This window comes from Dermacentor albipictus, chromosome 8 (assembly GCF_038994185.2).
Source record: "Dermacentor albipictus isolate Rhodes 1998 colony chromosome 8, USDA_Dalb.pri_finalv2, whole genome shotgun sequence".
Taxonomy (NCBI): Eukaryota; Metazoa; Arthropoda; class Arachnida; order Ixodida; family Ixodidae; genus Dermacentor; species Dermacentor albipictus.
In genome coordinates this window covers 20,604,710-20,619,498 of record NC_091828.1, presented here as the reverse complement: position 1 = coordinate 20,619,498, position 14,789 = coordinate 20,604,710, and the positions used below count along the sequence as shown (strand labels likewise).

Sequence of the window (14,789 nt, the reverse complement as noted above, 5' to 3'; positions counted from 1 at the left end):
TATAAAAATCGAAATCTTAGGTCATTTTTAAGCCGTCTTTGTGATCAGAAAGGGTGCCGCATGACTGGAAAGTGATTAAGGTTTTATCAGTCCCCCCCAAAAAATGTCCTTCATCATTATGTTGTACTTACCGCCCAATTTCTCTAAGCAGCGTCTTTACTCTCACATCCCTACATTCCTAAAGTCTGTCAATTTCTTCCACCCTAACCAACATAGCTTCCGCAAATGTCTATCTTGTGATAGCCAATAAATGATGTAAGCTCTAATCTTGACGAAACATCCCAGTTGACGCCCTCTTTTTACATCTCGAAAAGGCGTTTGACAAAGCTCCGCATCGACAGCTTCTCCTAAATCTTTCTCGCTTGCAACTTAATGCTCTTGTTTTAGGCTGGACGCGTAATTTCTTAACAGACGACACTTTGTGTATGCTAACAGCCACTCCTCCTCTAAAAGCCCCGTTCTTTCCGGAGTACCCCAAGGCACAGTCCTTGGACTGCTTCTGTTCCTTATATACGTTAATGATTTACCCGCTAAACTTTCTTCCAGTATTCGCCTTTTTGCTGACGATTGTATCATATATCGCCCAATGCTTGCTTGTTCCGACAACCGCACATTGCAAGATGATCTTGCCAAAGTTACCACTAGGCGCAACGTGTGGCTAATGTCACTGCACGCTACGAAGACTTTACTAGTGACTTTTTTTTATCGGCGGAAGCATCACCATACTCTGAAGGACGGTCTCTGCAACTCTGAATATCATCTGTGGAGTCATGCAAGTACCTTCGCCTTACACTTTCAAGTAATCTTTCGTGGTCTTCTCATATTGCGAACATCACTAAAAAAGCCAGTCGCACGCTTGATTGCTGCCGCCCCGCAACTTGCGTTTCGTACCCCCATCCTTAATATACTAACTCATCTAACTTTTGACAGATCTAAACTAGAACACGCATGCTCTGCTTGAGACTCGCACCAAACGGCCCTTTCTAAACATCTAGAAGCAACTTAAAATCGTGGAGCTCGTTTTATATATTCTGATTATTCATACCACACTAGCGTCTCTCAACTAAAATTAAAAACAGGAATTTCCAATCTAGGCATAAGGCGTCATGTTTTTAGACTGTCTTTTCCACAAGTTTTTATCATTCTGCTCGTAGTACTTCAGGTATCATTCCAGCGCATTGCCAGTCTTGCCGATTACGTCACGAAAAATCTGCGTACCCTCCGCCTGCCCGAACCACTGCGCACCTTCATTCTTCTCCTTTTTTTTTGTGCGAAGACTGCCCGGACTGGAAGGACCATTTGGCCGACGCCGTGCACCATTGCAATCTACATCATTTCGAGGCTGCCACTAAATCCGCATTTCCCTGATCACCCATCCCTCATGTAATACCCCACACCGGGGCCTTTGAGGTATAACGAACTAACTAACTAACTAACTAACTAACTAACTAACTAACTAACTAACTAACTAACTAACTAACTAACTAACTAACTAACTAACTAACTAACTAACTAACTAACTAACTAACTAACTAACTAACTAACTAACTAACTAAATAAACATTGAGGAGAAATCGTATTAAAGACCGAGTTGATTAGTGAGAATACTTGCGTCAGTGTAAGGTTGGCGCAGCTTCCACACACGTTGCTTTGACAGCAGCAGTCAGGCAATTTTCGTTTCGCATCAGTCTTTAAACACGTGCGTACTTTTTGATGCGAAAGCATCAAATGGCCCATCGAGCGAAAAAGACGGCGTCTGTCGGCTGCAACGCCACGCCACGTCACGACAGCGCCTCAATAGAGCGGAGCAGGCGAAAGGGGACACCTGGCGGTCGCGATACCATGCCACGTGTTGCGTGAGAAGTAAGGGCATGGCCGTGAGCCCATGTCACACTCGCCTGGGTTATCCGCGCGTTACTTGTTCGCGCAAGCTCTGGGCTGTGTGCTAAGCGCGCCTCCGTAAAGCCAAATCATAACAAGGCCTAGCCAATGCCTCCTAGATAGCAGGCCTGGGTACTCTGCTTTACGACGTCATGTTAGTTGGACCAACAATTTTCTTGCAAAGCCCGGCGTGACGAGCGTGCAAAGCCCGGCAGCCGCATTTCGCCCCCCATCGAAATGCGGCTGCCGTGGCCGGGATTCGATCCCGTGACCTTGTACTCAGCAGCCTAACACCATAGCCACTACCCGCCGCGGTTGCTCAGTGGCTATGGTGTTTGGCTGCTGAGCACAAGGTCGCTGGATCGAATCCCGGCCACGGCGGCCGCATTTCGATGGGGGCGAAAACACCCGTGTACTTAGATTTAGGTGCACGTTAAAGAACACCAGGTGGTCGAAATTTCCGGACTCCTCCACTACAGCGTGCCTCATAATCAGAAAGTGGTTTTGGCACGTAAAACCCCATAATTTAATTTTTTTCATAGCCACTGAGCAATTTTTTTCTTTCTTTTATGGAAGTCGTGCAAGCTAGCATGACGTCACGGATCGAAGTGCACGTTCTTGTGTCATCCAGGAGGCGTTGGCCAGGCGCCTCAACGCGCTCGCTTGCCTGCGAGGAGTTAACTTGTGGACCGCTCAGCGGCGTCCAATTGGACATTATTGCTTTCGCATTCACAAATATTAAGTGCTTAGGTGCCATCGTATCTTATGTCGTACATTCTGTGGAAGCAGAACGTTCGAAAAAGATAAAACACATTAAAATGTTTGAGTATGGTTAAGCGCGATAGCCGGGACAAAGTAAGGCGAGACAGACGGGACAAGCTCTACAAACAACGCTGAATGTTTACTGAAAATTTTCGCTGCAGCAGCACAATATTACCGCATACGCCCAAAACATGCTGAAACAGGTAACAAATAGGAGCAAGCGCGAAAAGAAAGCGATACGCAAAAATTCATACAACACGTGCACTATCGCTTTCATGAAACGTGTCAAGTGGGAAGAATATACACGCTCTAAACTGCGCGCAACTGACACAAGCGGCATAAAAAAATTAACAGAAGGAAATGAGCCAGCTTAGTTGTAGGTACCCATGAATCGCGCTTCTTTTTTTAGAAAGTGTCGCCAAAACCACGCTGATGCGCATATCAGATACAGTATTACTTAATAACACCGCTTCCAGAAGCTCAAATTCTAATTTAGTTTTTCTTCTCGGCCTACAACTTGCGCCTTCTTCAACCGCGGGTAGCAACTGCAACTTTTGCAGTCTAAAGCAAGATCTAGCCTTCTCCTGATCTCAAACACGTAAAGCGCTGTCGCAGCCTGTCGTTCAGGCACTGGCTAGTTTGTACCTTGCAAGTAAACACGACCGCACCTTAAAGGAATTCTGTACACAACACAAGTAGTGCACGGGACATACTGACGATCATGTTCCGTCGTACAGTATTTCCTTATTTGACTGGCCGTGACGCGTTCGCACAGTTGTGCCAACTTGCATGGTGCGCAAAACGCAAGATCGTGAAGTCACGAAGTTGGAGTCAGCCAAGGCCAAATCGACGGCGCTGATGAACCTGCATGTGTTGCACAATCAAGTCAAGGACGTTAAATCGGGTGCTCTAAAAGTACTTTCCTCTGAAGTATTGTTTGCTAAAAACACGCAAGGACATGTGCCCCTTGAGCACCATTGTCTCCGAGAAGGGGAGCCGGCAGATTGTCCTGAGCAGTTCCCTGCTCACGCATTTAAAGAAGTTTTCATCAGGGGAATGCTTCGAGCTGAGGAGCTACGAATATGTGACAGATGCTCCGCAGCAAGACATGAGAGAAGCGAACCTCGGTAAGTCCATCGACATTGAGAAACTATTTTACTCTGTACCACACGGCGAGTTGTTTCCAGCTGTGAGAGAACTCACTGACAGTTCCAGCACGGTTGCCTTTCAAAACGAATGCGACGTTTCCAACGAGCAGTTGCCGGAGCCGCTGAGATGTTATCTTGACGCTACTTTAGTTTATTTCGAAGAAAAAACTCGTACATTCAGAAGCAAAGCATCTGTATAGGCTGTTTCGTAGCTCCTGTTCTCTGTAAAAATTTTCTAGGCAGTAGGCAGCTTCGACCGTCAACCCAAACGTCTGTTCGAGGCAACCGTACCAGGCATAGTAAAACTATCTAGTTACTCCGACAATTTCTTAGTCAGTTTAAATTTGGAAGCACCGACACGCTTAAGATTGGTGGCTAGGTCGGTGGTAGAAGTTTTTAGCCAGTGCTATTCCTCGCCGAACATCATGTTTGAGCTGCAGCAGGCTCATTTCATCAAGTTATTAGACCTTCGCATACTTTGTCATGAAAGTGACCACATCTGCAGAGCTGGCGTGCCAAGATCCAATGGAATCATTCTACCCTTACATTTGAAACTGATTAAAAGGACAATCACTAAATCATGTGTCAGGTCGGTTCTTTCGAAGACCTACCCTCCATACGATAACGAAAAGATTCAGTCGAGAAGTACCACGTTTGCAGCAGGCGGTTGCCCGCGTCCGCTTCTTTAAGCTGTCGCAGGAACGCTGCTTTATCAATGGTGCAACGAGACTGCGGTAGACGTTGTAGGTACCCCGCAGAAGAGGCCTTTGTTCTAGGTTGTGCCAATGTGCACAAGGTTTCTCACAACTTAAGGGAAGTCGCAGGGAACCGTATGGCGGATCTCGTGTTTTCTGCGCCATGCAACTTGGCACAACTCTAGAAACGCGTCAGAAGAAGTCAAGTAAGGAAAATACTGTATGACGGAACACGAGTACAAGTATGTCCCATGCGCTACTTGTGTCGTGCACAGAAATCCTTTGAGCTGTGGTCGCGTTTACTTGGGACAGACTGGCCAGTGCCTGAACGACAGGCCGCGAAAGAACTTAAGGTGTTTGAAATCCGGAGAAGGGACGATCTTGCCTTACACTGCACAAGTTGCAGTTTCTATCCGCGGTTGAAGAAGGCGCAAGTTGAAGGCCGGGAAAAAGCAAAATTAGAATGTAAGCTTTTGGAAGCGGTGTTAATAAAAAATTATGCATCTGATATGCGCATTAGCGTAGGTTTGGCGACACCTAAAAAAAAGAAGCGTGATTCACGGGTAGGTAAAACTAAGCTGGTTCGTTCCCTTCCATTGATTTTTTTTTCAGCCGCTTGTGATAGTTGAGCGCAGTGTACAGCGTACCCATTCTCCCCAAATAACACCTTTCATGAAGAGATAGTGCATGCGCTGCATGATATTTTTTTGCGTATCGCCATCTTAATTGCACTTGCTCCTATTTGTTGTCGCTTTCGGCGTGTTTTTGGCGCATGCGGTAACACTGTCGTGTCAATTTCCAGTAAACTGTCACAGTCGTTAGTATCGCTTGCCCCGTCTGTCTCGCTTAAGCGCACTCAAATATGCATCACCAACTGGACCAAAAGTCTACTCCTCTGAAGTACGTTAAATATGTTCTCGTAATCAGGTAATGCAAAATCCAAATCGTAGTAACAGAAATTAAATCTCTTGGGCCAACGCATGGTAGTGCGAAAATTTGTCTCCAGGGCAGTATTCTGCAAGTGTCCGCATAGTAGAGTGTCCTTTGTGGCTGCGGTTGATGGACAGGGCCCTTGCTAGTGAGGAAGAACTGGCTCTGCCCGCTTGTTTCTTAGTCGGTGATACCTCAGCCCAGCCAATGAGCACTTTAGCAGCAGACACGGACATATCCACTAGGTGAATAATCACAGAATAACCCCCCGTCACCCCAGGACCCAAGGGGGGCTCCTTTGCACCTCTCGCTGTGTTGCCACAAGTTGAATCATACCTGTGTGAAAAGTATCGAGATTTGGGCAAAAATCTGGAGGATGAAAGATGCTTGTAACATTCATGCTTTTCTGTAAATCGTGCGTCGTTTCATGTTGCAAGAAATAGAACTACAGCCGGCTGCTTGTGCCGAGTGTATAGTAGTACTGCAGAGGGCATCATGCCAAGTGCACCACGGAGCGGTCAGAGATTGCTTGAATTAAAAGAACTGCTGTGTTTCCCAAACCAAAGGTCCATTGTAATTTCGGTCTTTTTTCTCTACTTGAAACTGCTCAGACACCCGCACTTGTCGTATTTGTTGTCAGCTTGGTTTGGTACAGAAAAATATGCGGCAACATATTGTTAGAGAAAGCTAACAGGATCAGGATAATGAAATTGTTTAAAAAGTTAGAAGGCCACGCAACGTTTACTTGAAGTCGACGAAAGTCGATGCCTTCTTGGGGAGTTGGGGTGGAGGATGAGGTAGATGAACCGTATAATTACGAAATCCGTGCTGGAACAGGAATTTTCGATAGACGTCAACGAGAGGTTAAATTAGCCTAAAAATTTGGAATCATCGTCGCCACCATCGGCACAAGCATAATAATAATAATAATAATAATATTTATTGTTGCCATCTTACAATAATCGTACATCAGAAGACAGGCCCGTCAAAGCCAACGAAGTGGCTTGCGTGACTTGGCCCGGCATGTCGGCAAACAAAGTCAAAATGGCAACATGTACAGAAATGACAAGCTCGTGAAGTTCATCACACAAAATGAAACAGAAAATCAGCTGAAATCAGTGACAAAAGAAATACAAGAAAAGAGAAATGCAGTATTATACATATCTTACAGTGCCTTCAACATTTTTTTCAAGTTTCGTTTCGAAGTTGCAGTAAATATATGATCAGGAAGATCATTGAATATTCTTGGGACATAAGCATACCTACTAGCCTTACCAAATCTTGTGTTGCAGTGCGGTACTACAAAACGCAATGTTTTCCGCAGTGCACGGGGAGCAACATATTCTTGTTTGAAATCAGGGTTCCAAAAATGTCTCACCACAACCGTTTGAGTGAACAAAGTTTGAAATGACGGAAGACCCAGATGTATAAATAAGTTCACATTGTCGGCCGAGGAAGAGTTATAAACAATGGACTTCAACATATTTTTTAGAATACTGTCAATTCGACAAAGCCATCGAGATGAGCAAAACCCGAACAGTGTAATGCCATAACGTAACACACTGTATGCTAAGGCGTGCATGATAGTGATTTTTACAGGCATCGGAACAATGGATTTAATATTAAAAAGCAGCGAGGAAACACTTCTGAGCCTGCCGCAAAGATACGTCATGTGATCATTCCATGAGAGGTCACTGTCAAAGAAAACACCAAGGTATTTAATGGAGTTAACATATTCTACAGGGGCACACTGACACGATTGGCAAGTACGACAGTGTAGAAACAAGGGTAAATTTGTAACCGTTGCTTTAAGTGGATTTCTAAAACATAACAGTTTTGTTTTTTCTTTGTTTATTGACAAACAGTTGTTAGCAAACCAGGTCACTGCGTCGTACACACTCTCTTGAAGTAATGCAATTGCTTTTGAGTAACAGATATGTTTAGTTAAAAGGACAGTGTCATCTGCGTACTGAAATATCATACACTTCGAAACAGCTGAAGAAAAGTCATTTATAAATATGTTAAAGAGAAGAGGAGACAATATAGAGCCCTGAGGCACTCCAGCTTTCAAGGGTAGTTTGTTATTTATGAATAACTCGTTGTCTAAAGATATCACCTGCGAGCGGCCGGACAAATAGTTTTTTAGGAACTGGTAAAATGGACCCCTGAAGCCGAGCAGGTATAGTTTTTCAAGCAGGAGTTCGTGGTTCACAGTATCAAAGGCTTTAGAAGTATCGAGAAACAACGCGCATGCAAACATGTTTTGTTCTAAAGCTGTGTTCAATTCATCGGAAAATTCCTCGAGCAGAGCAATGGTGCCCCGTCCCGCGACAAAGCCGAACTGACGACTCGATATAACTGAAAACTTATCTAGAAATGACGTCATAGTTTCTAAGAGAAATTTTTCTATTATTTGTGACATGATAGGCAAGATTGAAATAGGTCGGTAACTGTCCACAATACCTTTCTTTCCTCCTTTAAATAATGGAGATACAATAGCCGTTTTTAATTCCGCCGGCATTGTAGCCGTCTCTAGGAATCCATTAAGTATGACAAGAAGAATACGCGATAGTGCGTTGAAGTTTCGTTGGAGCAAAGATGCCGATATACCGTCTATACCAGCTGGCTTATGTCGCCTAAACCCAGCAACTATTCTTGCGAGTGTGTCGAATGTTATCGTTGGTAAGAACGCGGAAGCCGATAAGATTTTTTCTTTTCCAGAGCGGCCAGCTGGCACCATTGAAGTTGCTCCCGAAGCGCGCGCGAAATGTTGATTAAAGATTGCGGCTGTCTGTGCAAGATCACATGGGAAAGTGTCAGCTAGCTTTGAATTATTAGTGTCTTTCCCGCGTAGGTGATTTATCAGTGACCACGTCTTTGCCGGATTTCGAACGGATAATTGAAACTGACGTTGAAAGTAGCGGCGTTTTGCGCATCGTATAAGGGCGACGACTTTATTCCTTGCGCTTCTGTAGCTAGCGCGAAGCTCAGCATTGTTAGGAGTTCGTTTAAGGCGTTTCCACAGCAAGTCTCGGTAGGCGATTGCATTCATTATATCCACGGTAAGCCAGTTATGATTTCTTCTCTGTTTAGTTAGAACAATTCGAGTGCAGGCTTCTTGAAAGCTGCGTATTTTCGAACTGAATTGTTCATAAATAAACACTGGCACTCCGGAAACAATCAGTGAAGACCAGTCGAACCTGCCAATCATTTCATCCAATTTGCGTTGATCAACAACGATAACGCGCGTCCGCCTATCTGAGCTATTTACTTTCCAACGTTGAGGTGTGTTAAAAAGACGCCTCAAGCTGAAACGACAGACAGTGAAATAGTGGTCTGCTAAGCGTTGCGTAATCACGCATGAATGCAGATCATGATTAGGCGCCCGTGCGGCGATGTGGTCTAAACAAGAATGCGTTATTCGGCCATTCACAATTTCTTCACGTGTGAAGGTGGTGACCATGCTTTCGAGGCCAAAAGCAGAAAGGGCAGATAAATAGTCTGACACTTGAGCTTTACCTGGGCATAATACGTCAATATTTAAATCACCGGTGAGGCAAAACACCTCCTCATAACTGAAACGCTTCAAAACAGTCTCTAATTCTATTATAAAGCGACTAACGCTGTTTGCAGGAGGCCGATAGATCGCTAACAAAGTAAGAGTGGTCTGAAGAAAGCTTACATTTAAACACAGGCATTCAGCATGAGCCAGATCTACATCAATGCATGATACTGTGTACTTTTCATTCACAAAAACTGCAATTCCACCCCCTCGACGGTGTAAACGAGTGATAAATTTTTCACTATAACCTTTTATGGCAAAAAATTGTGTGCTTGATTCGGGAATATTTATTTCGGTTAGCACAAATACATCTACAAAATTTCTGGCATCTTCTGCAATATGTTTAAACTCGTCCCAGTATTTACGTAGACTGCGAATATTTATATTGACCAAAGTAAAGTCTGATTCGGAATTCGGACCGAAGCTGTCCTTAAAAGCTCGAAAGCTCGGAAAATCAAGCAAAACAGATGGATACATATTCATTGGATTTTTTCAACATCCATTTCATTGGTAATGCGAATGAGTGGAGAGACTTCGTCCTTCTTAGCGAAGATTTTGCCTGCTCTCACCCACACGAACTTGTACTTGTGTAGCTTGCCCGCGGCCCGGGCAAGCCAGAACAGATGCCGATTTGCCTTGGTTAGATTGTCATTAAAGTAGAGCTTCGGAAGTACTTTGGATTCACAGAGCTGTCGAAGCTTTCCACGAGCCCTCATCCAGTTTTCTTTCATGTTTACCGTTGAGAAACGAACCAAGACTGTAGGGACAGTGTCTGTTTTGCCAGAAAGTCGGTGGACAGCAACGACGTCAGTATCCACAGAAAATTCGGGTAAATCAATTTTATCAGCCAGATCATGCAGTATTTTTTTCAAGTCTTCCTTATCAGCAACTGGCATGCCACGAATTTCCAAATTTGCCTTTCTGCTGTGCTGTTCAGATTCATTTTGATCGTGCTGCAATCGTTGCAAAATCTCAGCCTGAACACGGACAGTCTCATTTAACTTCTGAATTTCTCTGTCTCTGGTCCTGGCTGCTTCTTCAGACAACTTGAGCTGTTCACGTGTAGTCTCGTACTGCTTTGACAAGAAAGTGACGGCGTCTTCAAGGTCAGAGACGGTCTTCGACAGATTTAAGAATTCGGCTTTCAGAAACAAGAGCGAGTCAACCTTAGAATGCAGTGCCGGTAGTACTTCTAAGCTTTTTTTTACGTCCTTGATTTCCGCAACAAGAGCTAAAATAGCGTCGTTGTTGCCTGCCGCCTGCGCTGAATCCGACTGGGATGAAGAAGGTTGCTTTTTGTTCGCTCTGCAGGTCTTGCATACCCAACCCTCACGTTTCGCCAGTCCCATAGTGTTAAAGGTATTAGGGGCAATACCCGAGCAAGTCTGTCCGAGATGATATGAATATTTGCATTCACAACACGCCATAATACGCCCATCACTAGGCAGACTTTTTTGACAGGCAATACAAAGGCTGTCTTCGGACATCGCAACACGTTATAAGAGCAACGCTTGGCAGTCGGCAGCACTTCACATACAATGGGAAGCAAAAGATTACAAAGGAAAATATACCTGTGGAAGTACAGGCGATCAGTTTAACAGGCCACTGTATCGCTGCCGACTGCGAAGCGGTCTGGGTTGAGTGGGCGTTTTATGCTGAAACGCCGGGTCAGCGTTGCCAGAAGAGCAGAATCCAGGCGATGAAATCAGCCGAGCAGTGTCGGTAGGCGTCGATGGGCGTACTTCTGCCAATCCAGCGGGAAAACCTTCAGCAGGCCAGGTGATCTGTGGAAGTACAGGCGATCAGTTTAACAGGCCACTGTATCGCTGCCGACTGATGATAATAATAATAATAATAATAATAATAATAATAATAATAATAATAATAATAATAATAATAATAATAATAATAATAATAATAATAATAATAATAATAACAATGTTGAGAGAGTGCTTTAGGAAGTATAAAACCAAATGCATGTTTTTAAAAGACGGAGAATTTACATTTCTGTGATACCACAAGAAGTGAGAACAATAAATGACAGCAGCAGAAGGAACAGGTTGGATTGAGGCAGCACTCCTAACGCTCAATAAAGGCGCAACTGCACATTTTACTGATAACTATAGCACTGCATGCCCTAAATAACGTTAACTGCTGCCGATACCCCAATCGTCTCGCTTATTTTCGTTAGGGCTTACGATGGCGTCGGTAGCCACCGCTTCGCATTCCAAAGCGAAACTCCCGGTTGTTAAAGTTGCTTGGTGTCCCGCGACCGCAGAGGGGGCGTACCAGCGCGTTCCTTGACGCGCTCGTCGAGACGTGCAGCGAGTGGTTCAAGCGGCGCGAGCTGCTGCTGCCGCGGTGCACTGCACGTACGCCAGCGCGAGAACCCGGAGGCCGCAGCTGGACGGCCTACGTTGCCTTCCTGGCCGAGCTGCTGGCGGCCGTGAGTGGAGCGGAATCGTCGGCCCAGAATTCCGGGCGCATCTTCTCCCTGGCGGCGCTGCTGTGCGAATGCTGCCACATCATGCTCCGCTCGCCAGCGCAGGACGCCGCCGCAGAGGTCAGTTTTGTGGGTGGCACCAGTTACACTATCGCATTGTAGTGACGCTGAAGCACCAAATGATCGCCTGCTTGCATAGATGGGAATGTTCGAATAGCGAAGTTTCGGAATTTGTACGAATAAGGATATTTTAGAAAATTAGCCTCCAATTACCGAACGGAAGGCCGCATGCTTTTTCTAAGTTCTAAACAACGTGACGTGTACGAGCCGCGGGGTGCACGCGTCGGCAAAAATGCCCATTTACATTTTTTGACACATGTAATGCTGTTCACTGCTGTAGGTCCAGTCAACTAAGAAGGTAGTAGCTATAAGCGGCTGACTGTGCATCCGCCCCCGCCCCGCACCGCCCCCTCTATGAGAGGGACGGTAACAAAATTAAGAAAATAATCGGTAGCAGACGAACGCAAAGTGTTTAACAGGGTATTAGTAGTACTACATCAATACATCAACGCATATGTACTGATTGACCATATAAAACAGACAGACAATTAGTCAATGCTATATTTATATATATATATATATATATATATATATATATATTAACCGAATATTAAACATGACAAGTTTCAGGAGCCTTTATTCAGCCAACGCGGCCCAAATGCGAAAACATACATTGGAATCCCTGACGTCACGCTGACGTACTGATTCAAATACTGATACTTGAACCTTCATTTTCTCATCTAATATTCTAACTATTCTTTTGAAATGACTGCCTGCAGGGTTCTCAAACAATGCTTCATTAGCCTAAACTGATTTATTGTTTCGCTTTAGGGTCCCTTTATTCTTCGTCTTTCTCCTTCACCACTATTGCATCGTACCGTCCTTGTTCGGTTCGTCACATGCTTCGCCCTCCCGCCGAGGCAGTCGTCGTCTTAATGTACTCACGTGAACGATGTCAGTCTAGCAGTCTGGCGGCGTCCGGCAGAGCTCTGGACGACATATGCATGCCCCGGGGAAGGAAGGTTTGGACGCATGACAGCTGTGGAAACTCGGGTGTCGTAGGGACTTGCAGACACGCGGTGTCTCCTGATCGAACCTTCTGTGGACTGGGTCATTGAGGTGAAGTCTTTGTTGGACCGGTACGGCGGGAAAATTCCTGGTTCTTTTTGGTCGTTCAGGACAGCGCTGTCGCAGGAATCCTTGGGGTGGGAGCAGTCATGATAGGTGGTGCTGAAGGTGTTGTGTTCGGCGGCGTTCTTTCTTGCAAAACATCGTATTCGTTGAATTCGCTTTGGGTTTAATTGACCTGCGCACTGATGTTTTCGTTGGTGCAACTGTGTTTTCGGCGACGCCCTTCGACGTCGTCCGTGTCGAAGTTGTCGAGGAAGTAGAGGTTGATCTTGGAGTGACTGGTTTGGATCTTTCTGATGCTGCTGTGACAGCTGATGTTGTAACACTGATTCAGGAATAAGCCTAGTATCTGTTTGGCATATTTGTCCCAACCGTCAAACAGCATGCTTTCATGTGGCTTCTCTGACGGTGTGGTACGCAAAAAAAGGTTAGAATGACAGAAAGCTGAGGTAGTTCGTAAGGATTCATTATGCAAGAAAGACGTGAGGTGTGCAGACAAGGACACAAGAGTAGAGAAGTGGACAACACGAACGCCGACTATCAACTGAAGGGAGCACTGAGGCGAAAAAAGAAATAAGACACAAAACTCATCTGCGCAAGCTCCGGAATGGTATCACAACGTGTCAGTCGGGCACACGTGCCGGTCTACGTGATAGATAACAGTTAAGGCACTTAATCTCTTCCTTGTGTAAAGTAATCGAAGACGTACTCACGCACGCACTTCCACCAGCGGGTAAAAGGCAAAAAAAAAAGAACAGATATTTGTCCAGTGAAGCACAATAAGAACAACAGGTTTACTTACTGTCGTCTGGGTGTGGTTTATAAGATTCCCCTTTAGCTGTGGCCAGTTCTACGTAGGGCAAACGGGACGGTGTATCAATCAGAGGCTAATGGAAAATAGAAGGTCGTTAACCGGTGGATCGCCTTCTAATCTTTCCCTACATTGCCAAGATTGTAACAGCACGTCAGAGTTAGATGAATGCGCGATATTGTACAGGAATAAGAATGAAGATACGCGTCTTGTGGTAGAGGCATGGCATATCTATAATGGTGGAAGTGCATGCGTGAGTACGTCTTCGATTACTTCACACAAAGAAGAGATTAAGTGCCTTAACTGTTATCTATCACGTAGACCGGCACGTGTACCCGACTGACACGTGGTGATACCATTCCCGAGCTTGCGCAGATGAGTTTTGTGTCTTCTTTCTTTTTTCGCCTCAGTGCTGCCTTCAGTTGATAGTCGGCGTTCGTGTTGTCCACTTCTCTACTCTTACGTCCTTGTATGCACGCCTCACGTCTTTTTTGCAGAAAAAGGGTTGAGAGTCGCGAAGCAGCTAGATCTCTAGATGTATATGGCTACAAATTTTCTGCGCCTTTAAAGCTTTGTGCGTTGGTGGTGGTGCTTGTATTCTGATTTCGTTCTGGCAGTAAGCCAGTTGGCTTAATTTCATCAGAATAAGTAATGGCTGCTCTTGAGATGGAGCGTTCCTTGACAGCCGTTGAAGTGTCACGTAACGAGAAACCCGGTGGTGGGCCGCGCGTACAAGAAAACAGTGTAAGCGCGTCAAATGTCGAGAGCATAGATGGTGAAGATGGTTCCGCGGTCGTCATCATCATGCAAGGCCTGCGTTTCTGCGTCCTCTGAAGCATCACTGCATGGGAAAGACTGTATGGTAATAACGTGGCTTCGGGTAGAACTCATGATGATCGCTACGTGGAGACTGTTGATGAGTGCTGTGACCTACCTGCAATGTCTCCAGCTGTTGGGTAATGAGGGGGTCTGCAGCGTATGCTTTAAATCGACTGATCATCTTTTCCGTGATTTTCTCCGACGATTCATCATTATCAAATATGTGTGTTAGGTAGAAACGAAATGCCTCACCTGTGACGTAACCATGGAAGTTGGCGACCATATCCCTTTCCGACAATGATGCAGCGGATGCGTGGACGTCGAAGAGGCGAAGCTAGTCATGCACGGGTCCATCGTCCGCTGATCCGGTGTACTTGGGTATTTCCAAGGCTTGCGGTGATGCGGTCATGATGCTCGTCGGTGCAGGTGGGGGAGCTGTGCGCTCGGGTTTCATAAGGTCCCTGAATAGAACGGGAAGGTAGCGACATACGTTTACCTTCCCGCTGCTCCGAGGAGCATGCGAGGAAGCAGGAGAGAAGGTCTGCGT

General features: G+C 45.4%; 1 protein-coding gene across 1 annotated transcript in view; it reads left to right on the top strand.

The window, feature by feature from the left end:
- Nucleotides 1–14,789, top strand: part of LOC139048644 (MIF4G domain-containing protein B-like) — an 82,832-nt gene that overhangs the window by 37,045 nt on the left and 30,998 nt on the right. Inside the window, exon 4 of the mRNA XM_070523118.1 lies at nt 11,257–11,541. Coding sequence (XP_070379219.1) covers nt 11,257–11,541 — 285 coding nt within the window. The remainder of the gene's footprint in view (nt 1–11,256; nt 11,542–14,789) is intronic.